This window comes from Salarias fasciatus, chromosome 6, assembly GCF_902148845.1.
Source record: "Salarias fasciatus chromosome 6, fSalaFa1.1, whole genome shotgun sequence".
Taxonomy (NCBI): Eukaryota; Metazoa; Chordata; class Actinopteri; order Blenniiformes; family Blenniidae; genus Salarias; species Salarias fasciatus.
In genome coordinates this window covers 627689-655252 of record NC_043750.1, presented here as the reverse complement: position 1 = coordinate 655252, position 27564 = coordinate 627689, and the positions used below count along the sequence as shown (strand labels likewise).

The window sequence follows — 27564 nt, the reverse complement described above, 5'->3', positions numbered from 1 at the left end:
GGCGCCGCCGGCAGCAACCTCGCTGCTGGAGCGGTGGTCCTGGTCCTGGTCTTGGTTCCAGTTCTCCCCGGAGTGGTGGTCCCGGTTCTCCCCGCGGCGGTGGTGGCTCCCGGAGTGCCTCCTCACCGCCTCCCTCATCAGCCCCAGGCGGGCAGCGGACGCCGCGGTCCGGGGCAATCGCCGCCGCTCCGGGACCGGCGGGGAGTGGTCCGGCTCCAGGGCCGCGGCGGAGTGTTCCGGGGCTGCAGGGGAGGGATCCATCTCCGGGGCTGAGGTGTTGTGATCCAGGGCCGTGGCGGAGCGACGACGTGGCCTGGTGGTGTCTGGCGGCGTGACTTCCAGGTCATTGTTGTAGCAGGGAGCGGCGGACCCGCCAGAGGACGCAGAGGCAGCAGCGGCCGCAGCAGGCCGCGGACCCTCACCACCCGCCGGGCTGTCGTTGTCGTACTGCGCCAGGGCATGGAAGCGGTTAGAGAGGGGTACTGGGGGCGAAGCCACGTTGGGCTTAGGCTTGTGGCCCCGCACCACCACCTCCGCCCAGGAGCGCTGATGGTCTGGTGTCGAGCAGGAGGAGCCAGGGAGCTGGAGCGGTGCTGTTCCTGAAGGACGAGATGATCATAGATTGTCCTTCGGCCAGCGTCCGGGCCTGCTCCAGCAGATCGTCTTTTTCCCTGAGCTCCTCTGACAGCCGGCGGATGTCCTCCCGCAGGTCGGTGACGATCCTGTCCGCCTTCACGACCAGGGGGTGCAGGCGAGGTCGGCGGTGCAAAGCTGCGGCCATGTTGGGCTGGCGGCACGGCCTCGCTGTACCACACCGGTACCACGGGCACACGCCTCTGTCCCTGGTGCCCGGGTACGCTACCGGTGGAACCGTGTCGCCGTCTTGCTGCCTCGCCGCTCCTAGTTTACCGCTACCGGGTCGCCACTTGTTAGCCGCCACTCCGCCTCGGTGCCGCCGCTCCGTACAGAGCAGGAAGCGTTCCCGCTCCTGCGCCGTCTCAGTGCTTCACCGTGTTTCCACGCAGTTGTTGCAATAGTTGTTACTATTGCAGCAACACATCATCAGTAGGGTCAAAGTAACCTGTCTCACGATGGTCTAAACCAGCTCACGTTCCCTATTAGTGGGTGAACAATCCAATGCCTGGTGGATTCTGCTTCACAATGACAGGAAGAGCCGACATCCAAGGAACAAAAAGCCACGTCAGTATGAATGCTGGGCTGTCACAAGCCCGTTCTCCCTGTGGTAACTTTTCTGGCACCTCCTGCTGAAAACCCAAAAAGTCAGAAGGATGGTTAGGCCCCGCTTTCACGGTCTGTACTGTGACATATCAATCTGGCATTGATATGTGTGTGATGCGGGGGAGGCAGATGGAGGGTTGTGGCTGGTCAGCAGATTTGTGGGGAATGGAGTCAGGACTGTCCCTTTGTCTTTCAAATTCTACAGTAGAACTTCAGGCTGTTGGCCAGACGCAGGTCGTTTGCAGCTTTGGGTGCTGTGGGCTTGTAGTTGGTGATCTGCCTGAGCCGCTTCCAAGCAGAGGCAGTGTTATTGGCTGAGAACTGCTGTTGTAGTTTCTCAGAGTACAGACATTTAGCTCTTGTCACCTCCTTGCTGAACTTGTACTTGGCCTCTTTGAAACTGTCCTTGTCTCCACTCCTGAAAGCTGCCTCTTTAGTCTGACGTGAACCAACTGAGTTTCACTGTAAACCAGGGTTTGTTGTTGTTGTAGCTCACCCTGGTGCATGATGGGATGCAGCTGTCCTCACTAAAGCTGATGTAGGACGTCACAGCCTCTGTAAACTCATCCAGAGTGTTGGTAGCAGTCCTGAACACATCCCAGTCTGTGCAGTCCAAACACGCCTGAAGAGTCTCCTCTGCTTCACTGGTTCAGTGCGTGGATTCCCTCGCAGCAGTCTCTGCCAGGTGGACTATCACATGGTTGTGGCGCATTTGTGGTAGCCAATAGTGGGGGTGGCTAGCCTGAGTTCTTTCACAGGTGTTATCTCTAACAAACTTAAATTTCCAGCCAGTCTTTCCTTCAGCACTTTATCCTGTGGTTTTACTCTCAATAACAACCTTAAATGAGTAACTTAGATTTTCTTTACACACAAATACAACTCCATTAAAAGTTTGACAATTTAATAACAGGAACAAAAACACATTTGTAAACAAAATAGTAGAGGTGTCCCCGACTAAGGATTTCTATAGTCGAATCTGATTCGTCCGAATCTGCCAATAGTCGACTGATAGTCGAATCTTTCATCTTGTTTGGAGGAGCGGGCGGGCGGGCGGGGGGGGGGGGGGGGGGGGGGTCGGAGCGCAGCACAGTGCAGAGCGGTGCTCACGGGCGCCTATGCCTACAGTCGGCCCTGATTGCACTAATAATAAAACAATTAAACAAAACAAAAACAAAAAAAAAAACAAAAACAATGAAGAAAAACAGCGCAGGCAGGTAAAACAACACTTATTTTTTTCCTCCACACTGAAACACAGACTGGAACAAAGTGTCGGTGACTCTAAACATCAAACAAATGAAGTATAGTTCAAATGAGCAGAACCAAACCCTCTTCTAACCAACGGGCTAAAGCATGTTATTTATTTATATCTATAATCTCTGCAGATAAGCTCACATTTTTTGGCTAAACAACTTCTCACATTATCTGCTGAAATTAAATGAAATAGGCTTAATTGCACTGTGTCGGTCCGTTTCGCAGCCAACATCCATGCAAAAACAAACACTAAATTAAATAGAATTAGCCTTTTAGATAAATAAAAATAATTATATAATAATAACCTAAAATATTACAATTAAACGAAATAAAAGTCAGCATTAAAAATGAGAATTGAGTAACAGAACCGTCTTTTAATAGCCCAATGATCTGGCTACTTACCCGTTTAAGGCGGAAAGCCATGTTTTTGTGGAGTGATATGAAAGGACACAACTTGCATTTGACTTTTTTTGGATCATCTTTGACTTGGTCTGAAGTTCTGTTGTTTTTCCTGACATTTTGAGCCTTTTAAAGTTCAGCCAAATCACCACCGAGATGCTGCTCTGTGACGGAGCTCTGCGCAAAATGGGATTGTGCCACTCACCATGGTGGTTCATTCACAAACACTTAAATAGATAGAATATTGAATAAAAGTACAAGTACATTTTTCCACAGTATATTTGATAGGCTAACATGTATATCAAATAGGATTTATTTCATGTTTATTTGGAAAAAAACAAGCAATTCTATGTAGAATCAGTCATTCAGCACCCCCATACAGCTGTGATGGAACGGTCCTCGTTTAATAACCACATTTTTTCGATGCTTCGACTGCGTGATTGGTAGTCGAATCAGGCCCCTTCGAACGAATCGTCGAATCGTCGACTATCTGAGGACACCCCTACAAAATAGTCTTTCAGGTTATGTATGTTTCAAGCAACTTTTTGATTGAAAAGAAACACAAATGAGTCCTTCAAGCTCAGATAAAGAAAACAAAGTAAAGTTAAAGCTGGCAGAGCTACTGGAAAAACTTAAATAGCCCCCAAGTTCACGTTGCAGGCCTGATACTTTGGTTTCTCCTTGTATTGTATTCACTCCTCCCTGCAGCTCCTCACTCCAAGCAGGATATTGATGTCGAGTTCCGAGTTCTGATTTCCGCGAATCACCACAGCGCAAGCGAAACTCTTTCCAACGAACCTCTGCTTGGCATGTCCGGGGACCATGGAAACTCCTTGTCCTCCTCTCCAGAGCAGAAGACGGTCAGTCCCCGTGCAGGCGAATGCTGTCCTCTTACGGCTCGGGGCGGCTCACACGTGTGCATGTGCAGCGACAGCAAAGGTGAAGACGGCAAGCACAATTATTCCTCCTCAGAAATATTGTCCCACTCAATCTCTCCGCGAATGCAACAGTGGTGGACTTCACGGATTGTGTCCTCTGTCCACTGCATTGCAACTTTTTGCAGAGAAAATTGGTTATCTACCCAAATTAGCCATGACTTGCTCCGCCCCATTCAACAAGTTACCTCAAGCACAGTCGCCCCATGCAACTTGTGATCAGAATTTCTAAATAAAATACACACCATTTTTTGAAATAATGAGCACATGCCATTACAATTACATTTCAAACTTCCCAAATCTTCCCAGACCAATCTCACACACCAATAACACTCATAAACCACTATAAAAGGAAACGTAGGTTTTTTTATTTTCTTAACAGTTTCTTACTTCCTGCTATCCAGTACACTTACTAACTTAACTAACCTGAACTAACCAAAGGGCTACATTTTGAAATGTGACAGAAATGAAGAATGAATTTCAATTTTTCAGTCTGTTATAGTAAGCTGGATTAGTGTTTACACTCAAATGTATTTTGTCATTATTTTTGGTTTGATTGACTTTAAATTTCACAGGAGGAGGGATTGATGAGGAGTAACGTGACTGTGGGAACACTGTGTGAAGGTGGAATCATTGTCACTTGTGAAGTCTGGGAACAACAGCTGTGATTCTCATGGATGTTGTCTTTATAGGCTGGTTGACTGAAATCACAGGAGAATTTGGAGTTTCATTCAGAGCAGCAGCTTTGCTCTCAATCAGCTGATTTATGTGGTGTCGACACCCTGTCTCCTCATCTGGGGCTTTATTCTCACATAACTGCACACATGACTACCTCACTGTGTTCCCTGATGTACACCCTCTCCACCACTCTTTCAAAATGACTCCTTCTGGCCAGCTCCAACTCCCTGTTCATCTCCTGCTGCTTCACTACCTGCAGCTCTTGGGTGACTCTCTGTATCTTTTGATCAGCCTCCTCCCTCTCTCTCTTCCTCTCCTCCCTCTCCCTCTCCCTCTCCCTCTTCATCTCCTCCCTCTCCCTCTCCGTCTCCTCCCTCTCCCTCTTCCTCTCCTTCTCTCTCTCCTTCCTCTCCTTCTCTCTCTCAGTGTGTAGTTCTCGTTTGATTCTCTGCATCTCTTTATCATATTTCTCCTGCAGCTTCCTCTCCATCTCTTCTCTTTCTTTTCGTATTTTCTCCTCTTTCTCCTCCAGGATGCGTTTCTTCTCCTCCTGGATGGCCCTCTCAGCCTCCTGGAACATCTCGTTGGTGTAGTGGCTTCCTCCGTTCTTCTGCACCACCTTTCTGATCTTCTGCAGCAGCTCCTGGACCTGAGATCGATCTTCGTTCCTGTTGTTGAAGACGTGGTACTGGTTGTTACATCTGGACACCAGTTCCTGCAGCTCAGGGCTTTCAGCCAGGAACTCCTCGATGGTGGAATCTAAATCATCTCCTCCTGTAAAGAGAACCATACAGTACTTGTCTGCAGCCTGGCCAAAGATTTCTTGGATCCTTTGCACCGTCTGCTGCTCCTCCTCTGTGAACCTGGTCAGCCTGATGACCACCAGGAAGATGTGTGGTCCAGGAGAAGCATAAGAGAAGCACTGGCTAATGGCCTTGGTGGTCTTCTCCATGTCGAACCTGGTGTCAGACAGGCCTGGAGTGTCGATTACAGCCACCTGCTGACCAGACACTGTGGCTTCACCTTTGGAGCAGTCCTCCGTCAGAGATTTGGGGCTGCACTTGGACTCAAAGCACTTGCGGCCAAGAATCGTGTTTCCTGAGGCGCTCTTCCCGACTCCAGTCTTCCCCACCATCACGATCCTCAGCTCATTGTTGTTGGTGAAGTAAGAATCTGTGGAGAAGAGAGAGAATGAAGCATGAGTTTCATCCTGCTGGACAGGTTGCAGGAGCCAATGAGCACGAGGTCATATATGAAGATGTTGCTGCCTGGAAGGAAAAACGGCGTTGATCGCCGCAGTCGTCATTCGGGAAGTCGGTCGGTGTTGTGTATGTTTGGTCTGATGTTTGTTCAGTTGAGAAATAAATGGAAATGATCTTTAAATGGCAAAATAACGGCTCAGTAACGTCATTCAGGCTGTAAGGGGTGTCGGCACATCAACCAAAACTCCAGTTGTAGCACTTCAGGGGCTTCGAGCTCGGCTTTGCCTCTACGCCGGTTTCAACAGTGACTGCAGCAGTGAGAGAAGAGAAACTACTCTGAAAAACTCTTCTAAGAATCTTCTTTCTCCCCGTGTGCTGGGTTATAGCTGTTAAATCAATAAGAGTAGTGGTTGGTAAATAGTCTTTAGGCACATGCTCCATGACTGCAAGTATATTTTATTAAAAATTCAAATGCCAAAACACTTAAAAAGTTTCCCATTCACATGGCATCAATGCAGGAAGCATCTGCCTGCACATGACACCGTGAAAGTGACTCAAAACAATGTCGTACATCTGCTAGGCCCAGGTCCGCCGACGGGGGGGGGTGGGGCAAACGGGTCTGTTGTCCCGGGCCCAGGGTTGGTGGGGGGGGCCAGAATTAAAGATGGGGGGGGCCATCCAGCAACCCACTCACGGCTCCTGACGCAGCATGCAGGCACCGCGCCGCACCGCTCCGGGCGCCGCGCCACTCCACAGCACTCTGCGCGCCTCACCGCTGTGCTCCCAACACCCCACCCAACTGGGCTGTCCCGGGCCCAGGCAAAGCTGTCAGCGGGCCTGGCCAGACCTATTGGTGGGGTGTCACGGAAACATGCATCAGTGTGAACATTCAGCTTGTGCACAACCAAACACAAGAAGAAATCGCCTTGATAAACCAAACAGCATCAGGATCTTCTGCAGCACATCGTCCTCCATGATCGTTCATCATCATGGAAGGTCGCAGGGTTATAGGTTGAGAGGCAGCGTAATCCGAAAGCTTTTCTTTTTCCCGCTATTTTTTAAAATTAATTAATAAACAGTCGAATTGTGAGGCGGTCAGAAGGAGAGGTGGACAAGTTTGTAGCGTTTGCGGCCGTTATTCACACCCACAACACCGACGGCTGTCATGCAGACACCAACACGTATGTCTCCACCCACCTGTCAGCACACCACACCTCTGCGCTGGTTCCTCCGTCACCAACCCCACCCCTTGTGAGATCCAACTTCCCCAACAGGCGCCACAGAATACACCACCGTGTAGAGGTACATAAGAACTAAAGTTATTTCAACATCATGTGGTGATTACAGATATGATGGGAGATTAAAAATTAAGATCATAACTTTCCAAATGTTTCAATTTTATTTCTGAAGATTATTAAGTATTCGTGTTAAAACAACAAATAAAATAAACGATAGTGAATCAATTATTCAAAAAAAAAAAAAGGTAATGTACTGCAGCCCTCACAGGTACTGTATGTTTACAATTTATACAATTTGGGTTGAATCATGAGTGTGTGTGTGTGTGTGTGTGTGTGTGTGTGTGTGTGTGTGTGTGTGTGTGTGTGTGTGTGTGTGTGTGTGTGTGTGTGGGTGTGTGTGCGTGTGTGGGTGTGTGTGTGCGTGTGTGGGTGTGTGTGTGCGTGTGTGTGTGTGTGTGTGTGTGTGTGTGTGTGTGTGTTAGCGCGCATTTTTCTATATTTCTGGGGACCAAATGTCCCCACAAGGATAGGAAAACCTGCACGATGTGCCTTGTGGGACCTTCTTCCCGTCCTAATGAGGAGAAACAGTGTTTTCTTGACCATGTTGTTGTTATTGAAAAAAGTAAAAGTGCAAAAACATTAAGTGCAAAAACAACAAGGCAAAACGTGGAGTAGAGGATGCATGCCTCACCCTGTGAGATAATGTCACTAAACCATTGGACTCTGCACATCCCACACCGGGATTTTATTCATGGACTTCTCCTCTGCTTTAATACTGCACACACAGACTCCCCACTGCACCACCAGTTACGTCTTTTTCCGGACAGGCAACAGCAGGTGTTTTTAAATGGTCTCAAATCCAGCAAGTTGATTTAAAACGCAGGTGTCGCTCAAGGTTGTGTTTTATCTCCCATCCTCTTTTCTGTGAACACCAACAGCATCAGCTCTACCGGTGAAGGAACGACTTTTCTTAAAGGGACTTAAGGCAAGATTTGTGAAAAACTACACATGCATTTCCACTTTATTCAATGCTAATGGGTCGTGAAGCATTAAAAACCTAAAACAACAGGCCAATCCGCGTATCTGTCTGTTGCCTTATACAGGCTGTGTGCCAAATAATTTGTTGCTGTTCGAGGTCCGAATTTCCCGCGCAATCGTGGGGATGTGACGTAAATTGACGCTGTATGTGCGCTGCCGACAGCTCTGGAACAGGAAGAACATGGCCGCCGTGGACACGGACTCAAACACTGCTGGGATCAGGGGCGGGCAGTGTTGCCAACTTGGTGAATTTCTCGCCAAATCTGGCGACTTTCCAAAGCCTCTTTTCGACTTTTTTTTGTCAAAAGTAACTAGCGACAAATTTAGCGGCTTTTTCTGGCGCTCTGGAGACGTGACAGGACGTCTCCGCTGTCCTCAGCCAGCAGCGGGTGCTGCGTGAGCCCCTCCCCCGTCCCAAAGCACTCACAGGCGGCCAGTCTCAGCAGCGCTCCCTGCTGAGTTGGGGCCGATTGGGTAAACGGCGCGGAGCTGCTCCACGGCGGCGACGGGAGAGCTCCAGCAGCCGCGGCCTGCTTCACGCGCCTCCGTGGTTATGCAGCGGGTCCCCGCGTGCTCTGCGGCCGGCACAGAGCGGAGATCCGGAGCTGCCGCGCCGCGGCTTGCTCCACGGAGGCGCGTGAAGCAGGCCGCGGCTTCCACGGGCCGAGTGGAGCTGCCCCACGGAGGCTGATGGGAGAGCTCCGGATCTCTGCTCCCGGGCGGAGACGCGCTCCGTGCCGGCCGCGGAGCGCACAGGGACCCGCCGCATAAACACGGAGGCGGAGAGGAGCTCCGCGACGGATTTAAAAATGACTCGTTAGATTAATCAATGCATCGAAGAACTATTTCCTAGATTTATCGATTACAAAAGTAATCGTTTAACGCAGCCCTATTATCAGCGTTATCTTGTGAGTCAAAAAAAATAAAAATAAAAACATGACCGAAGCCGGGCAGGCACCCGAATAAATATTGGATATGTGTTTGATTCATAGAGGGAACTTCAGCTGCATTTGGGAGTGAAAATGGATGCTTACAAAAATCACATAATATGCACTGTGGTCCTGCAGTAATCCGCGACACAGTAAACAACAGGAGCATCCCTGGTGCAGCGCTGTGAAGCCGGACATTCTGTAAAATGTTTGTGCGCGCTCCCGTGCTGCCTTGGCTGGTGGCTGCAGTTACCCGCTGCGCCTATCGCGGCAGCACTGAGGTAAATGTTGTAAAGTTGCCTTAAGTTCCTTTAAATATGCTGATGATATGGCTCTGGAGGCTCACCTGACCCGTCACCATCAGACGGTCAACAACCGGACTCGGATTCTTCATAGGAACTCACTTCAGCTTAACGTCTCAAAAACAAGGGAGTTGTGCTGTGGGGGCAGAGGTACAGCCCTCACTATCCAGGGTCAGCCTGTGGAGCAGGTTGAAGTATTTACAGTTTTTCACAATTGCTAGAACACATTTCTTGAAACCTCCATCCATTTTCTCAAAACCTTAAACACAGATCCAAAAATCCACACTACATTCACAAAACCTCAGACTTTTCTGTCAAAATCAAACTATCACCTCAAAACCAGTTCTCCTGTGTTCATAACCACACTATGCGTTCAGATCTCACACACAGCAGGTAGAAACATGTTCACCTCAGATCGTTCATTAGACTCTACATGAAATCACTGAGGACACAGCAGCAGTCCACACTCTGAAACCTGCTGGGTTATTTTCCCAACACATTTCCTGGGTAGCCCTAGATTTTGTGCAGATTGGGTCACTTTTACCTAAAATTAGGTGAATTGTGTCGACCCAGCAGAGTGAGTTGATGATTTTGTGGCTGAAGGGAAGAGAAGAATCACCGTTTTGAACTCCTTCTCTTTCTTGCATCTGGAGACTTCTGGCAAAATACGCAACAGAAAACTGGAGTCCTGTGTTCTCATGGAGGATTATTGAAATGGCTCAGAAGGAAAAGACCTATGACATCCCTCTCCCTATGGACATTTGTGGCTGTGGCTCAGTTGGTAGAGTGGTTGTCTAGCAGTTGTGAGGTTGCTAGTTCAAGGCTCAAGGCTCTATTCTTGGTCCCATTCTGTTTTCATTATATATGCTACCGCTTGGTCGATTTATCTCCAGTCACAACATCCAATTTCACTTTTATGCAGACGATCTCCAGATTTATCTTCCAGTTATCTATAATGATCGCTCTGCGTTAGATCCCCTCAATAACTGTCTCCACACCATCAAACATTGGTTGTCACAGAATTTCCTTCATTTGAATGGGGAAAAGACTGAATATATCCACTTCAGTTCTGACCCAACCCACAGTTCCCCAGATTTTGGTTCATCCACCCCACAATTTGCTTCTGCTGTGAGGAATCTGGGTGTGATTTTTGACAATGAACTTACAGTTTTTCACAATTGCTAAAACACTAAACTCCATTGCCTGAACCAAACTCTCAGTGGCCTAAACACATTTTTCGAATCAAACACTCTTTTGGCATAAACTTAAACACTGTTCAGGTCCTGTGCTCAATGTGCAAAACCCATCTGCTCTTTTTTGCAAAACCTCAGACACATTCTCAGTCACATTTCACAACATTTTTGCAAAATTGTACTCACTGGCAGCAAAATGTGAACACAACTCCAACACAACTGTCATCTTTTACACACAACAACTCAAAACTGAACACACATATTTCTAATGATGTGATCAGACCAAGTGTGCACAAAGACAAGATGCTGGAGACTGAATCTCCATGACCGTGACCATGCAGTAGTGTGCTTTTGTTATGTATTTATTTTTTGTTATGACTGTGAATTTAGATATCACTTTGACTTAGATGCTTTTTTTTTTCCTAAATGCATTTCCAATATGTAAAATAAAAATTTTCTGTGCACTACACACTCTGAAAACTGCTGGTTACTGTAAAAATAACCCACATTGGGTGGAATTGCTGACCCAGCACTGGGTCCAAAAGGGACCGAGCCAAAGCTGGGTTATTTCTACCCAGCCGTTTGGGTTGAAGAGTTGACCCTGATGCTGGGTCAAGATTTAGCAGCAGGTCTGGGAAGGTTACTTTACTGTGAAAATGTAAACCCTTAGAATTCAGATACACGTGCCCTCTGCCATGCAAGGCTGTCAAACCCTCCACTGGAGGCCAGCTGGGGCTCAGGGCAGTTCATTGGCATGTAGAGGAAAAGATTTGAACTAACAACCTCACAACTACAAGACAACCACTCTACCAACTGAGCCACAGCTTCACATCCAAAGGCAGAGGGATGTCTCATATGTCTTTTCCTTCTTAGCCATTTCAATAATCCTCAGTGAGAACTCAGGACTCCAGTTTTCTGTTGTGTTTGTTGCCAGAAGTCTCCAGATGCAAGAAGGAGAAGGAGCTGCAGGAGTGTTCAAAATGGTGATTTTGTTCAAATCATCAACTCACTCTGCTGGGTCGACACAATTCATCTAATTTGGGGTAAAAGTGACCCAATCTGCACAAAATCTAGGGCTACCCAGGAAATGTGTTGGGAAAATAACCCAGCAGGTTTAAAAGTGTGGACTGCTTGCTGTGTCCTCAGTTATTTCATGTAGTGTCTAATCAACGATCTGAGGTGAACATGTTTTTACCTGCTGTGTGTGAGATCTGAACGCAGTGTGGTTTTGATCACAAGAGAACTGGTTTTGAGGTGATAATTCGGTTTTGACAGAAATGTCTGAGGTTTTTGTGAATGCAGTGTGGATTTTTGGATTTGTGTTTAAGGTTTTGAGAAAATGGATGGAGGTTTCAAGAAATGTGTTTTAGCAATTGTGAAAAACTGTAACTTTGAAAAGCAGATCAGTTCTGTTGTGAGGGCGGGCTTTTTCCAACTAAGGCTTCTGAGCAGAGTTAAGCCATTCTTGTCTCGGGCAGATTTAGAGAAGGCCGCTCATGCTCTCATCAGCTCAAGACTTGACTATTGTAACGGCCTTTACGCTGGACTGAATCTCTCACTCCTCCATAAACTTCAGTTGGTTCAGAACGCAACAGCTCGTCTCATCTCCAACTCCTCAAAATACTCACGCATTACTCCAGTCCTTCAAGCTCTCCACTGGCTTCCGGTGCGGTTCCGAGTCCAGTACAAGATTCTGGTGTTTGTGTTTATGGCTACTAATGGGTATGCCCCCCCTTACATCTCAGAGCTGTTGCAAATTTATCAACCTGCCAGGACTCTACGCTCGTCAAGCCACACCTCCTTGGTTGTCCCCAGGGCAAGATATAGAAAGTTTGGTGACCGCTCTTTTGCTGTTCTTGGCCTGAAGCTCTGGAACTCTCTTCCTCTGCATTTAAAGTCTATCACTGCACTTAATGTTTTTAAATGTCATCTGAAAACGCACCTTTTTCATTTAGCGTTTGATGTTTAGCCCCTTTTAGTACTTTGTGTCTTACAGTGTTTTTACTTATTTATTTTGTTTTACTCTGTTAAGCGCCTTGTGCTCCGTTTGGCAGTTGGAAGGCGCTTTAGAAATAAAATTTGATTGATTGATTGATTGATTGATAGTTCAAATCTTTTCCTCTCCCTGTCAGTGAACTGCCCTGAACCCCAGCTGGCCTCCAGTGGAGGGTTTGACAGCCTTGCATGGCAGAGGGACCTTGCGTGTGAATTCTAAGGGATTACAATTTTAAAGTAACCTTCCCAGACCCGCTGATAAATCTTGACCCAGCATCAGGGTCAACTCTTCAACCCAAATGTCTGGGTAGAAATAACCCAGCATTGGCTCGGTCCCTTTTGGACCCAGCGCTGGGTCAGCAATTCCACCCAATGTGGGTTATTTCTACAGTAACCCAGCAGCTTTAAGAGTGTGTAGTGCACAGAAAACGTTTATTTTACGTATTGTAAATGCATTTAGTAAAAAAAAAAAAAAACAAAAAAAAGCATCAAAGTCAAAGTGATATCTAAATTCACTGTCATTACAAAAAATAAATACAAAACAAACAAAACCAAAGCAGACTCCTGCAGGGTCCCGGTCCTGGAGGTTCAGTCTCCAGCATCTTGTCTTTGTGCACACTTGGTCTGATCACATCATTAGAAATATGTGTGTTCAGTTTTGAGTTGTTGTGTGTAAAAGATGACAGCTGTGTTGGAGTTGTGTTCACATTTTGCTGCCAGTGAGTACAATTTTGCAAAAATGTTGTGAAATGTGTTTAGTGACTGAGAATGTGTCTGAGGTTTTGCAAAAAAGAGCAGATGGGTTTTGCAAATTGAGCACAGGACCTGAACAGTGTTTAAGTTTTTGCCAAAACAGTGTTTGATTTGAAAAATGCGTTTAGGCCCCTGAGAGTTTGGTTCAGGCAGTGGAGTTCAGTGTTTTAGCAATTGTGAAAAACTGTAAATACCTGGGAACACAGATCGACACCAGCCTATCTTTTGGAAATCATGCTGATTCAGTTTATAAAAAAGCACAGCAGCTATATTTTATTATAAAATAAAAAAGTAAAAAAAGATACAAGTATGTGATAAAATAGAATAAAATTCCATAAATGATGATGGAATACAGTTTTTCACAATTGCTAAAACACTAAACCCCATTGCCTGAACCAAACTCTCAGTGGCCTAAACTCATTTTTCGAATCAAACACTCTTTTGGCAAAAACTTAAACACTATTCAGGTCCTATGCTCAATTTTCAAAACCGATCTGCTCTTTTTTGCAAAACCTTAGACACATTCTCAGTCACTAAACACATTTCACAACATTTTTGCAAAATTGTAATCACTGGCAGCAAAATGTGAACACAACTCCAACACAACTGTCATCTTTTACACACAACTCAAAACTGAACACACATATTTCTAATGATGTGATCAGACCAAGTGTGCACAAAGACAAGATGCTGGAGACTGAACCTCCAGGACCGTGACCATGCAGTAGTGTGCTTTTGTTTTGTTTGTTTTGTATTTATTTTTTATGACGGTCAATTTAGATATCACTTTGACTTAGATGGGCTTTTTTTTTCTAAATGCATTTCCAATACGTAAAATAAAAATTTTCTGTGCACTACACACTCTGAAAACTGCTGGTTACTGTAAAAATAACCCACATTGAGTGGAATTGCTGACCCAGCGCTGGGCCCAAAAGGGACCGAGCCAAAGCTGGGTTATTTCTACCCAGCCGTTTGGGTTGAAGAGTTGACCCTGATGCTGGGTCAAGATTTATCAGCCGGTCTGTGAAGGTTACTTTACAGTAAAAATGTAAACCCTCAGAATTCAGAAACACGTGCCCTCTGCCCTGCAAGGCTATCAAAAACCTCCACTGGAAGCCAGCTGGGGTTCAGTGCAGTTCATTGACATGTAGAGGAAAAGATTTGAACTCTCAACCTCACAACTGCTGGACAACCACTCTACCAACTGAGCCACAGCCACACATGAGTATTAGGAGAGGGATGTCTCATATGTCTTTTCCTTCTTAGCCATTGCAATAATCCTCAGTGAGAACTCAGGACTCCAGTTTTCTGTTGCGTTTGTTGCCAGAAGTCTCCAGATACAAGAAGGAGAAGGAGTTGCAGGAGTGTTCAAAATGGTGATTTTGTTCAAATCATCAACTCACTCTGCTGGGTCGACACAATTCATCTAATTTGGGGTAAAAGTGACCCAATCTGCACAAAATCTAGGGCTACCCAGGAAATGGGTTGGGAAAATAACCCATCAGGTTTGAAAGTGTGGACTGCTGCTGTGTCCTCAGTTATTTCATGTAGTGTCTAATCAACGATCTGAGGTGAACATGTTTTTACCTGCTGTGTGTGAGATCTGAACGCATAGTGTGGTTTTGATCACAAGAGAACTGGTTTTGAGGCGATAATTCGATTTTGACAGAAATGTCTGAGGTTTTTGTGAATGTAGTGTGGATTTTTGGATTTGTGTTTAAGGTTTTGAGAAAATGGATGGAGGTTTCAAGAAATGTGTCTTGGCAATTGTGAAAAACTGTAAGAGGACTATAAAAGGTCAGTTAAAAGCCAGATTAAAAAGATGTGTTTGTAGCCTCCCTTTAAAAACATCAACAGAGAATTCTGGACCATGTTGGCTCCCACTTTTCATAAAATGGTAATGGAAATAAAAAATAAACGAACAGTACCCTCAAATATGAACTTAGCCAAAATAACTTTAATACTTAAACCAGGGAAAGACCCCACACTTCCGTCCAGTTATCGTCCTATTTCATTAATAAATGTAGATCTCAAAATAATCAGCAAAGCCCTATCCAGAAGAATAGAAAAGATAACCCCGCTCATAATACATCCTGACCAAACAGGGTTCATTAAAGGTAGACATTCATCCACTAACATGCGCAGATTAATTAATATAATAGATTACTCTACAATACACAATCTGGAATCCATAATTATCTCTTTAGATGCTGAAAAAGCTTTTGATCGAGTAAATTGGAAATTTCTATTTGGAATATTAACCAAATTTGGGTTTGGAACGTCTTTCATAGACTGGATTAAAATCCTATATAACAACCCAGCTGCATGTGTGAAGACTAACGAGCAGACTTCTCCAAGCTTCTGTCTGCAGCGAGGAACCAGACAGGGCTGTCCACTCTCTCCCTCACTGTTTGCCATCTTTATCGAACCTCTGGCAGCTGCTATAAGACAAAATGAAGACATCAGAGGGATCCTGGCTAACAATAAGATAGAACATAAAATAAGTCTTTATGCAGATGATGTATTGCTTTTCCTGCAGAACTCTCCATCTTCTGTCTCCCAGACAATCACACTTATTGACAAATTTTCACTAATATCTGACTATTCTATCAACTGGTCTAAGACTACAGCCATGCCTATAAACTGTGATTTACAAAGTATAACCAATGCTACAATCCAGTCTGGAAACATCAGATATTTAGGCATAAACATTTCTCCAAGGATATCAGAACTTTTAAAACTAAATTACGTTCCGTTACTGAAATCAATAGAGGATGACCTCTTACGGTGGAGACGCTTACCTATATCTCTTATGGGGAGGGTTGCCACCATTAAAATGATGATTTTACCTAAGGTTAACTATTTATTTTCAATGATACCAACCAAACCATCGTCTGGCTGGTTCAAATCACTGGACTCATACATATCTAAGTTTCTCTGGAAAAATAAACCATCACGTATCAGTTTAAAGACGTTACAACAGACTAAAGACAGAGGTGGACTAGACTTGCCTAACTTCAGTAATTACTTCATAGCCAGCAAGCTGCAATATATCTCCAAATGGCTTAAACCTAACAATCTAGATGAGCCATGGCTGGATGTAGAGCAGCATTATGTGAGGATCTAGTCATCTCTGACCTGCCATTCATCAGTCCCACCATCAAATCCCATCGGTGTTTTAAAAGTGTCAACATCAGTTCCTCTTTAATGGCTTGGTGGGACTTTCTAAAGCTAACCAAATCTTCTCTGATCCCGTGTAAACTCACACCCATCTGGAACAACCCGGACATCCTGCAAAACAAAAAGATGATAAACTTCACTCAGTGGAGAAATAAAGGAATCAGCCAGCTTGAACATATCATTGAAAATGGCAACTTTCTATCATTCAATACTCTCATCTCACAATATGGAATCAGCAGCACAGCATTTTTAGAATATCATCAACTTAAATCTATCATAGGTAAAAAGTATACCTTTAATCAATTGCAGGGACAGCTACCTCTCAGGGTCGAAGAATTCTTAAACCTCAGTTCCCCAAAGTTGCTATCAAAGATATATAAAATATTATCAAAGGTAGAAGATGAAATCTTTCTTCCGACCTTAAAATGGGAGGCTGACTTATCTAACAACTTTGACCAAAATGCGTGGTCACAAATATGTTTAAATACTTTCAAAATGACAAAGAATTCAAATATACAACTAATACAATTCAAAATTCTGCATAGAATTCATTACACAGGACGAAGGATGTTCCAGATGGGTCTATCACAATCTGATATCTGTTCACATTGCAATGATAACATGACTGACAACTACCTCCATGCCTTGTGGTCCTGCACACCAGTGCAGAGGTTCTGGCTTCAGGTGTGTGAAGACCTGTCAACATGGTTCACATGCAATATCCCTGCAACTCCCACACTGTGCCTTTTAGGTGATCTGGATGAAATTAACATGTCGATAAACTCTGTCTACATGGTTCTCACCATCTTGTGCATCGCAAAGAAAACTATCCTTGTAAATTGGAAATCCAGAAGTAATCTGAGTAACAGGCAGTTTAAGAATCTTCTATTAGATCATATCAGCTTGGAGATGATGTCTGTCTGTTCAGAGGATCAATCAGCTGAATCTGGTTCCCTCTGGTCCCCTGTGATCAGCTCCATCACTTAATGTAAGGGGAAGATGAGGGCCTCTCCTCTTTGAGGGTCGGTTGTTGGTGGGGGGGGCCTCTCCTCTTTGAGGGTCGGTGGTTGGTGGGGGGGGCCTGATGGCTGCGGGTGGTTGGCACTGTCTTGGGGTCGGGATCTGGGCTGCTTCGCTGGGGGCTGTCTTCGTGTTTGGTTTGGATTGGGGGTGGGGGGGCCGCCGGTTGTTGGGGCTGTCTGGCGGCGGTGGGGCGGGGGCCCCGGGGGGCCGGGGTCGGCGGGTGCCGGTTCATGTCCGGGCGGCCGGGGTGTCCTGGGGCGGGTGTGGCTGGGGGCCCTGGGCCCTGGTGCCTGGGGGCTCTCTCCTTCCGTGAGGGTGAGGGGGTCGACCTGGCTGGGGGGGCCGGTCGGCTCGGGCGTGCTGCCGCGGCCTGGGTCGGTGCACGCCCTGGTGTCTGGTTGCTGCCCCGGAATCCAGGGCATCGGGGTGGGTGGTTGTGGGGGTGGGGTGGATGGGTGGGGGGTGGCGGGGGAGGTGGGTGGGTGGTGGGGGACGGGGCGGGGTGGATGGGGGGGTAGATAGGGGGGTGGTGGGCTGTGGGGGTTAGGGTGTTGGGGAAGGTGCGTGTACGTGTATGTGTATATGTGTGTGGGTGTGTATGTGTGAGTATGTATATATGTTTTTGTATGTGTGGGTATTTATGTAGGTGTATGTGAGTGTGTGGGTGTGTATCTGGATATGTATGTGCATGTGTGTGACTATGTATGTGTAAGTGTGTATGGGTATGTATCTGTGAGCGGGGTATGTATGTGTGTGAGGGTGTGTATCTGTAAGTATGTATGTATGTCTGTACGTGTGGGTGTATATGTGTGGGCGATTGGAGCTATGTATGAGAGAGTGCGGTGTCCTGTGGGGGGTGGCCCCGGTGGGCCTGGGGGCGGTGGGCCCTGGGTCTGGGTCCTTCTGCTGCCCCCTGTCTGTCCTCATCTTCACTCCTCCTGATGCATGATGGGTGTGTGCTTCTTGGGTCGGTGGCTCTCTGGCCATGGTCGCTGTCCGCCCTGGTCCTGGGGGGTGGTGGTGGCGGGGGGGGGGGGGGGGGGGGGGGGGGGCGCTCCTGGCCATGTCCTTCATCGGGGGGCTCCTGGGTGACGGGGGTGCTGCGGCATCCCCGGACCCCCCTCTCCCCCCACTCTCATGCACACACACGTAGGGCTTTGGGAGGCGGGCTTATCAAGTTGGGTGTGGTGGAGGGGGCCATCTAAGTGGCCCCAATCACTGCCCGCTTCAGTGGCTCGCCTCTCAGTCTTAATTGCACTTAGTCATCTAACACGACCAAATACATACAAACACACACGTCGGGGGGTCTTGGCGCGCTGTGTCGGGGGTGGGGCTGTTCAGGTAGATGAGACTGCTCGTTTGGCCTCACTCGCGGCACGGTGTGGTTACTGACCCTCAAATTTTAATCGCAAACAACATATACTCCATCAACACTCACGAGACGGGGGGGGGGAGGGAGGGCAATGGGTTCTTCTGCGCCCCCGTTTCCGGATTCCTTCTGGTGGGGGGTGGGGCGAGGGGGGCTGTTGTTTTCCCCACAGGCCGGGGGTTCGGAGCGGCTGTGGTTTGGGGGGCTGCTGGCTCAGGGGGGTGCATACCTGTCTGCGGCGGTGGGGTGGGGGGGTGGGGGCGGCAGTTGTGGGTGGCGGGGGTTCCTGGATGTGGAGTTCGGTGTTCCCTTGCCTTCCGGGGGTGTCTCCCACAGGATGTGACAGTTGGATGACGCGGGAATGTGAGTGTGTTTGGGGTAGGATGGACTGTGTGTGTGTGTGTGTGTGTGTGTGTGTGTGTGTGTGTGTGTGTCTGTCTGTGTCTGTGTCTGTGTGTGTGCTTGTTAGCGTGTGCGTGAGAGTGTGTGAGTGTGTTGGAATGTGAGTGTGTGTGTGTGTGCGTTTGTTTTAGGGATGAGTGGTTGTGTGTGTGCATGTGTGTGTGTCAGTATGAGTGAGTGGGTATGAGTGTTGGGTTGGGGCGGGGGGGAGTGAGGCGGGAGAGGACAGGGGGTGGGAGGGGTGGGCCGGGCGGTGGATGGGGGGGTGGGTTCCGGGTGGGGGTCGTGGGGTGGGGGGGTGGGGTGGGGTGGGGGGGGGGGGGGTGATGCCCTGGATCTCGGGGTGCATGGCCGGAGCGCTGGGGGGTGTACTGGCCTGGGGTGGGTAGCCGCCCGTGTGGGCTGGTTCTCCCGGGTGGGTCATGGCCCTCCGCCTGGGTGGGGGGTTGGCTCCTGGGCTCTTGGGCCTCGGGCTCTCGGCCCTGCCCGCCCCGGCGTCCGGCGCCCGGGGTGGACCGGCTCCTGCCGGTCGTGGCTCCGCGGGGCCCAGGCCCCGGGACTGCCGGGGTCCCCGGCCGGGGCTTTCCTCTGCCCCGTTTCTGGACCGGAGCGTGGGCGTCTGCCTGGGGGGGCGGCTTGGATCCGGGCTCTGTGATGTCCGCCGGCTGTCTGGGCTCTGAGGGGCCTCTCTGGCCTGCTTCTGGCCTTCTCAGAGGTCAGAGGTCATATATGCATGATCACTATCACCATCACTGTCACCATCATATTCACATGATTACGTTGATTTTTAATCACTCTTCACATACTCGGTTACCTTGTCTTCTTGTGGTGGTTAGAATAATGGTGATCTGTAGCTGACCTCTCTTGATGCACGCCCCGAGTTTACTACTAGTTACAACTAGCTATATTCAAAAAAAAAAAAAAAAAAAAAAAAAACGGTTTGTGGTGTCCTTGCATTTCCTTCCTCCCCTACACCTCCTTTTATTTTTGTGGCCTGGTCTGTTCACTAATATGGTTCGGAAAAAAAGAAAAAAAAATGTATATATGGTTCTGTAATTTTCTGTGTTGGTTGTCGGCTCTGTTTTGGTGTTGTCTGGATTGGGGGTTTGGGATTGTTCTGGGTTGCGCGTGGTGCGTCGACAACACTGTTTTGTATTGTTTGTACATAGGTTGTGCCCCCCCCCCCCCGCCCCCCGTTCTCCCTCTCTTTATCTTTCTCTCTTTCTGTCCCTGCTCTCTGAGCGTTTCCGTCCCGGTCCTGTCCGGCAGCCATGCCGGATGCCAGCTTTAAATAAAGGCAGCAGCAGGAGGAGACTCAGTCTCGTCCTGCTGCTAACATTAAAATCTGTTCGGATAGTAAAAGGCTACAATCATACAATATTGCACGCCCCAGCTGCCGAACAGGACAAGGGAAAAAAAAAAAAAACATCAACAGTCTCTGTGGTCCTGAGGTTCTCCGGCAGGCTGTTCCACAGGCGGGGGCCGTGGTGGCTGAAGACCGCCTCGCCGGGGGTCTGGGTTCTGGCTTTAGAAACATATAATAAGGCACTGCCAGAGGACCTCAGGCCCGCGAGGGTCGATAGGGTAAAAACAGATCAGCTCGATTAGAAGGCGCAAGGCCGTTAAGACATTTAAAAACTAATAAGAGAACTTTAAAGGGGCTGTATCCTGCTTTTTTAACTCGTCCAAACCCTATGATTGGCATTAACATGGTAATAGTTTGTTTTTGGCGCTAAGGAAAAGTCATTTTGTGTTAAAAGATTTTCGGAGGTTAATTCTGAAACCCGGAAGAGAAAATGCTCTGTTTCACTGAAAATCCCGCCTCTCCCCTGTGGACTTTGACTGACAGCGTACCTCAACCAATCAGAGCTTCAAAACAAATACGTCATGCGTTAGCTTCTCTAAGGGTTAGCTTTAGCTCTTTAGCTCTAGCTTCTCTACACGCAAAGATACGAAAAACGTCTTTTCCTGTTAGAAACTCACCAAGAGCAGACCCTTCAGACTCTTGCTCTTGCTTCATTTTTGCTTTCAGACGATGGTTAAAGTTTATATCCGTAATCGGAGATACAAAAAGCGGCAACGCTGATTGCCGAAGTTTCGCCATCTAATAAACACAGTTTGTGATTGGAGGAGAGCATCAAACGGTCTGCCGCCGTCTGACAAGCGCCACTTCCAAAACAGTTAATAGCTATTTAGATATTTGAGAAATAAATGGATAAAACGTAGAACTATCACTTTGTAAAGTTCCTGAAGTGTTCAGACATCACAGTGTTTCCCTGATGGATTACTTTTCTCCTCCATGGATTCTAAACATGTCACGGCTCGTAGCTGCTGAACGCCGCTCAAGTCTGGACAGAAAGTAAGTCTATTACACACGTAAAGTTCCCTTTAAGAGATTAAAAGTTTAAAAGCATTTATTAAACGTAACAAACAAGTGTTTTTCCAGTTGTATGGGAGAAGAACAGCAGGGCTGATGATTCAGGACTGAAGTCAGGCTGTTATTGGAAGAGCTGCTTCCTTCAGGTGTTATTTAGTCGCTGGCAGCTGAACTGTGGCGATGTGCTGTATGATGCAGACACTGTGACCCAAAATGATGACTTTAAATACGGGTTCCGGGTCGGGCTGCGGGTCATGTTTCAACGGGTCGGGTCGGGTCGCGGTACTCATCGGGCTGATGCGCGGGTTTGCGGTTCGGTTGCGGGTTTGTACGTCCCCGGGTCGGGCCGGGGCGGGTCTTGAAAATTGGACCCGTGCAGGACTCTGCCCCACGGTTGCCTCAGTGGGTGATGAGTCCACCGGAGGGAAGTTATTCCAGTGACTTTTAATTTCAGTGCAAACATTATCAGTAGGAAAAAGATCACTAGTAATTTTCCAAACTGCAGTTGGTTGGGATTTATTATTCAGAGTGAGACACGGGGTCACTGCACAGTGGTTTGTTAAAGAGAAGGAGATTTGATGTTGACAAATATAACTGATCCAGGCCAGCCAGTAGTCCAGGCTCATAATCTTCAATCATTTACCAATGCCTACTTTTTCAAAATATCACTTTTATGGTCCAGTAACGACCCTTTGAACTCTCAAAGTAAAATCATGGCCAGAGCTAACTGGAATGTCTCATGGCTGAAAAGAACAGTCTCCCCTTGAAGTTTACAAGAAATGTTTATCCTTCTTTTCAAAATGAGTCTTTTGCAAGGAAAATACTGCTCCTCACAAAGAAGAAAAGTTGAATTATACTTGAAAACATTTTCTGCCCGCCTAATGATGGAAAGCATAATGTCAAACAAACCATCAAAGAAGATCAGCAGTGCAAATTCCTCAGGAAAGAGTCAATGCAGCCAAGTTTCCCAGGTTAGGCTTGCCAACTACGACAAAAAAAAAAGAAAAAAGGAACACCTCACCGGCAGAGCTGTCCGGCGGTTCGCACAACCCGATTGCTTTCATCCATCCCAGCATGGTGTTTTGTTTTTTTGGACTATTTTGTGTGTGAAACTATTAATTAATTGACACAAACCTACAAACCTATGGGGATGCATACGTTCTGACATGGACATGTAGAAATCAATTACTTTTTAAATCATTTATTTTTAGTGCAACATAATATTTTTATAATAAAAATATATTTCTTTAACAGAAAACTGTCTGCTTCTGAGCATAAAATAAATCAATCTTTCCGTGAAAATAACTATTTTGTTATTGCTTAACCTTGTATAAATGAACAGAAAATAATTAAACGCAAAATAATATGGTAACGCTTCCTTTTACAGTACGGTAATTACCATGTATTAACGTGGTAATTGCAAGGTAAGTACCATGTAATAAGGTGAAGTTACTGTAAAATTACCATGTAATTACAGGGTAAATATGTTGCTAATTACCTAGTACTTTTAGAGTAATTACCAAGCCAATTCCAGGTAAATACCAAGTAACTACCTGGTAGTAAGTATTAATTACTGGGCAATTATAATGTATATAGCAACTATGTCGGTAATTGCTAAGTAATTACCATGTAATCATTGGGAAATGTAGACTTTTTACTAGGTATTACTAGGTACTGCTAGGTGTCTACGCTATGTATTTCCCTATTAGTCAAGTGTTTTTTACTACTTACCTGGTAACTTCTTAGTATTTCCCAGTAACTACAACATTTCCCTGGTAATTATGGTTGAACTGTAGACTACTGCAAAAGGAAGTGAGGCCTGTTTCCACACTATTACCTGGTAACTACTTATTCATTACCCAGGAACTGCAAAAATACCTACCTGGAAATTACATAGTTATTAAAGTGGATTTGTACTGTAAAAGGAAGTGAGATCTGTTTCCATGTTATTACATGGTAATTACTCATTTATTACCCAGTAAATAGAAAAATATTTACCTGGAAATTACATAGTTATTAAAGTGGATTTGTACTGTAAAAGGAAGTGAGGTCTGTTTCCATGTTATTACCTGGTAATTACTCAGTATTTAGCCCGTTACTAGGAAACTTTCACATTACCCCACACACTTGCACCAAAAATGCAGCAAACCCCATCAGTGTCTGTGATCCAGTCTCTGAACAGCACACTGTATCTGTCAGGAGATCAGAGTTTCCATCAAAACCACCATCACCAGCCATCACATTACATTAAGATGAACGCATTATTATTACACTTCCTCACTCCAAACACCTCACTGTGACAGACATGCAAAAACAAGAGAGCTGCCAAAGATAAACATTTTAATCAAATGGAGTTCAACTTCTTATAAAACAATTTACAAAACAGTGCACATTTTTAGCAGTCAGGCACCTTTTTTTTTTAAGAAACAGAACAGATTTCTTTTGCAAAAAAACAAAATACAAAAAACATTGATAAACAATCACGATAAATCAACATTAATAAGCAAACTGCTCCAGTCTTGTGAATTCACATCATCATGTGTTTTCTGCAGACCCGTCTGGTCTACAGAAACCCTTGATCTCCATCATCTCGAATACCAAGGGCCGCCGTCGCCAGGTGTTGTCACGTTGTCCACATTAACTGATGCACAGACAAACGCGGAGAAAGAAAATAAGAACAAAAAACTCCGTGAAAAGAGCAAAAACAAACGGCTTACAATGTGATGCAGCCAGTGAGGTGCGTATATTTCCGTTTTTCTTGGTGTTTTATTGATCATTATCGTGGTGGTAGTGTGGAGCTCTGCAGCTGCTGCTGGATGGCTGTGGTTCAGGCTTGGGTGAATGATTCGGTTGTAATGTCGGTTTCATGTGTATGTTTGAAGGTTTAAAGATATTTGTGTTTTGTGCAATGTGTATATTTGTTTATTGTGTAAGTTTCTGTTTATTAATATGTATATTTGTATGTTTTCAGCTCTCACGTTTGGGGTTTGGGTGTTACAGTGAATAAACCCTGAGCATTAAGATGGAACAGTTGTGCTGTCCTCGTTTCCATCACGCTGAGGGAGGTACAAGTCTGGACGTGGACAACGTGACAACATCTGGCGACGGCGGCCCTTGGTATGATGATGGAGATGATGGAGATCAAGGGTTCCTGTAGACCAGATGGGTCTGCAGAAAACACATGATGATGTGAATTCACACTACTGGAGCAGTTTGCTTATTAATGTTGATTTATAATGATTGTTTATCAATGTTTTTTGTATTTTGTTTTTTGCAAAAGAAATCTGTTGTTTCTTAAAAAAAAAAAGGTGCCTGACTGCTAAAAATGTGCACTGTTTTGTAAATTGTTTTATAAGAAGTTAAACTCCAATTGATTAAAATGTTTATCTTTGGCAGCTCTCTTGTTTTTGCATGTCTGTCACAGTGAGGTGTTTGGAGTGAGGAAGTGTAATAATAATGCGTTCATCTTAATGTAATGTGATGGCTGGTGATGGTGGTTTTGATGGAAACTCTGATCTCCTGACAGATACAGTGTGCTGTTCAGAGACTGGATCACAGACACTGAAGGGGTTTGCTGCATTTTTGGTGCAAGTGTGTGGGGTAATGTGAAAGTTTCCGAGTAACAGGCTAAATACTGAGTAATTACCAGGTAATAACATGGAAACAGTCCTCACTTCCTTTTACAGTACAAATCCACTTTAATAACTATGTAATTTCCAGGTGGGTATTTTTGCAGTTCCTGGGTAATGAATAAGTAGTTACCAGGTAATAGTGTGGAAACAGGCCTCACTTCCTTTTGCAGTAGTCTACAGTTCAACCGTAATTACCAGGTAAATGTTGTAGTTACTGGGAAGTTACCAGGTAAGTATAAAAAACACTTGACTAATAGGGAAATACATAGCGTACACACCTAGCAGTACCTAGTAATACCTAGTAAAAAGTCTACATTTCCCAATGATTACATGGTAATTACTTAGCAATTACTTAGTAAGTACTTGGCAATTACCGACATAGTTGCTATATACATTTTAATTACCCAGTAATTAATACTTAATACCAGGTAGTTACTTGGTATTTGCCTGGAATTGGCTTGGTAATTACTCTAAAAGTACTAGGTAATAAGCAACATAGTTACCCTGTTATTACATGGTACTTACCTTGCAATTACCACGTTAATACATGGTAATTACCGTACTGTAAAAGGAAGCGTTACCAATATAACAATGCCGGTTTCCCATTGCACTGTATTTTTGCATCCTTCTTTGTTTTTTCCTTGGAGGAGTAGATGCATTGCTGGTTGAAGGTGTATCTCTATCAGCGGCCTGCCTTTGTGCATCATCAGCGTTGCTGCGCGCTGTTTTAATGTTGTGATTTCCTTCTACCCATGCACTCTGTGACCAAACTGACTATTGGCCAATGAACTGCCGCAGCCTCCTCGGAATGGTCTTTTTTTGACCAATGAGATAAGAGTGATTCTGTGTTGTCAAGCCATGCTTGTCAGCTCATTGGTCACAGAACCTCAGAGAGCCGGTGAACAATGTACCGTAAATGTTCATAATGTTCCATTGCTCACGTTTTGACTCTCACAACAATACGGAACAAAGTGCGTTCCTTTTCAACTCAATACGGAACGCACACTTTTACGTACAAATACGTAACGATTCCGTTTTTCAAGGAACGGTTGGCAACTCTAATCCAGGTTCACTCCCTCGCTTGTCTCAGCATGTCGCCCTCCCTCAGGTATGCTCACTTCCCATCTTCTGGCCTGTTGAGCCAGCCGGGCACTGCCGTTCTCTTTGGAGAAATTGTAAAGTATTGTTTAACTTGCTTGCATAAATGAATGATGTGAATGTGTTTTGTAACTGTGCAGAAAACCTGCACAGCGCGTGAAAAGTCTCGCCATACTCAGTTCTCAGAAATAAGTTTGCCTCATCCTGTTTGTGCAGAAGAAGCGGAACCCATCCTTGAAGTGCGAACAGAAGTTAACCCTAGTTTAAGAGGATGTGGGCCCGGCAGCCCAGACTCTCAGGTGTCGCTGAAATGTTCTTACTGCTACCGTATTAGGAAATGCAGATACGCCCACGCTTTCCCATTTGTCTATGCTTGCTCTTCCAACTCAATAAAAGCTGAAGACATCAGAAGGGCTCGGGAGACAGTCTGTGAGCCGCAACAGCGTGCTGTGAGCGAACATTGTACTCTCCCCCTTCTGCAGAAGCAGCCAAAACCCAACTCTCGTCTCTGTGTGTTCACTGTTTGGATTATTTAGTGTCTGAAATGTCTTTGAACCCGACAGAAATATTCTGTGAAGCTGTCCACCCCTCAATGCTGAGGCAGCACTTTCAAATTTCTCTACACCGGAATCTGTAAAAAAACCTAAATCTGGAAATACTCTGAAAATGATCTGAGACCACACTGAGATGACTCTGAAAATCACTGGAAAATACTCTGGAAGTCCTCCACACACATTGGGAGACTTACCAGAGGTGTTTGTCCTGCGTGGTTTCCTGAAGTTGCGAGGCATGGCTGGGTTAGAGAAGTTGGCTGTGTTTTGGTTGAAGCAATGTGGGTCCAGGCTGAGGTGGAGGAGAGAGGTGTCGATCTGTAGATCTGTGAGCTGGGCTGCAAACTGAGAAGTGACGCTGTGTCTGCTGCTTTTGTTCAGCTCAGGAAACCCCCCCAGAGCAGATTCACCGTCACAGTGAAACTGAAAGTCATTTTCTCCTTGAACTTTACATGCTGAGTTCAGATCAGAGTCAATCATCAACCAGCATGTGGAGCAGAGGCGGTTCTGGCTACAACTGGCCCTGGGCGAGAACCGTCCAAACCGCCCCCGCCCCGCCCTGCCCCACGCCAAACAAAAACTTACACCAAACCCCGCCACCAAAACAATATATAGCAATACATTAAATTATTTTTGGATTATTTTATTAAATATAAACTTAAATATAAAAACAAAGGGTAAAAAAGATCAAGAAATAAAATACAGTAAATAAATTGGGCATGCTTGAATAATATCTGAACAAAGTAAAAAAGGCAACTCTATATATAATCTTAAATACAA

The 27564-nt window shown here is 45.9% G+C and overlaps 1 protein-coding gene across 1 annotated transcript; it reads right to left on the bottom strand.

Annotated features, from left to right (window-relative positions):
* Positions 1 to 3298: 3298 nt before the first annotated feature.
* Positions 3299 to 27194, bottom strand: LOC115390625 (GTPase IMAP family member 9-like). The gene is made up of 3 exons (XM_030094546.1): positions 26982 to 27194; positions 4815 to 5675; positions 3299 to 4677 (listed from the first exon to the last, which is right to left on the bottom strand). Exons 1-3 carry the CDS (start codon positions 27022 to 27024, stop codon positions 4658 to 4660), a joined length of 924 nt encoding a protein of 307 aa, XP_029950406.1. The 5' UTR covers positions 27025 to 27194; the 3' UTR covers positions 3299 to 4657.
* Between the last annotated feature and the right edge of the window lie 370 nt (positions 27195 to 27564).

Bases quoted from the DNA above. Each gene is read 5' to 3' on its own strand.
- LOC115390625 (XM_030094546.1), bottom strand. From the start codon at position 27,024: ATGCCTCGCAACTTCAGGAAACCACGCAGGACAAACACCTCTG. The intron at 5,676-26,981 runs GTAAGTCTCCCA...TCTTCTCCACAG, and splicing joins ACGCAGGACAAACACCTCTG to ATTCTTACTTCACCAACAAC. The intron at 4,678-4,814 runs GGAAGAGAGAGA...GTGGAGAGGGTG, and splicing joins GGAGAGGGAGAGGGAGGAGA to TACATCAGGGAACACAGTGA.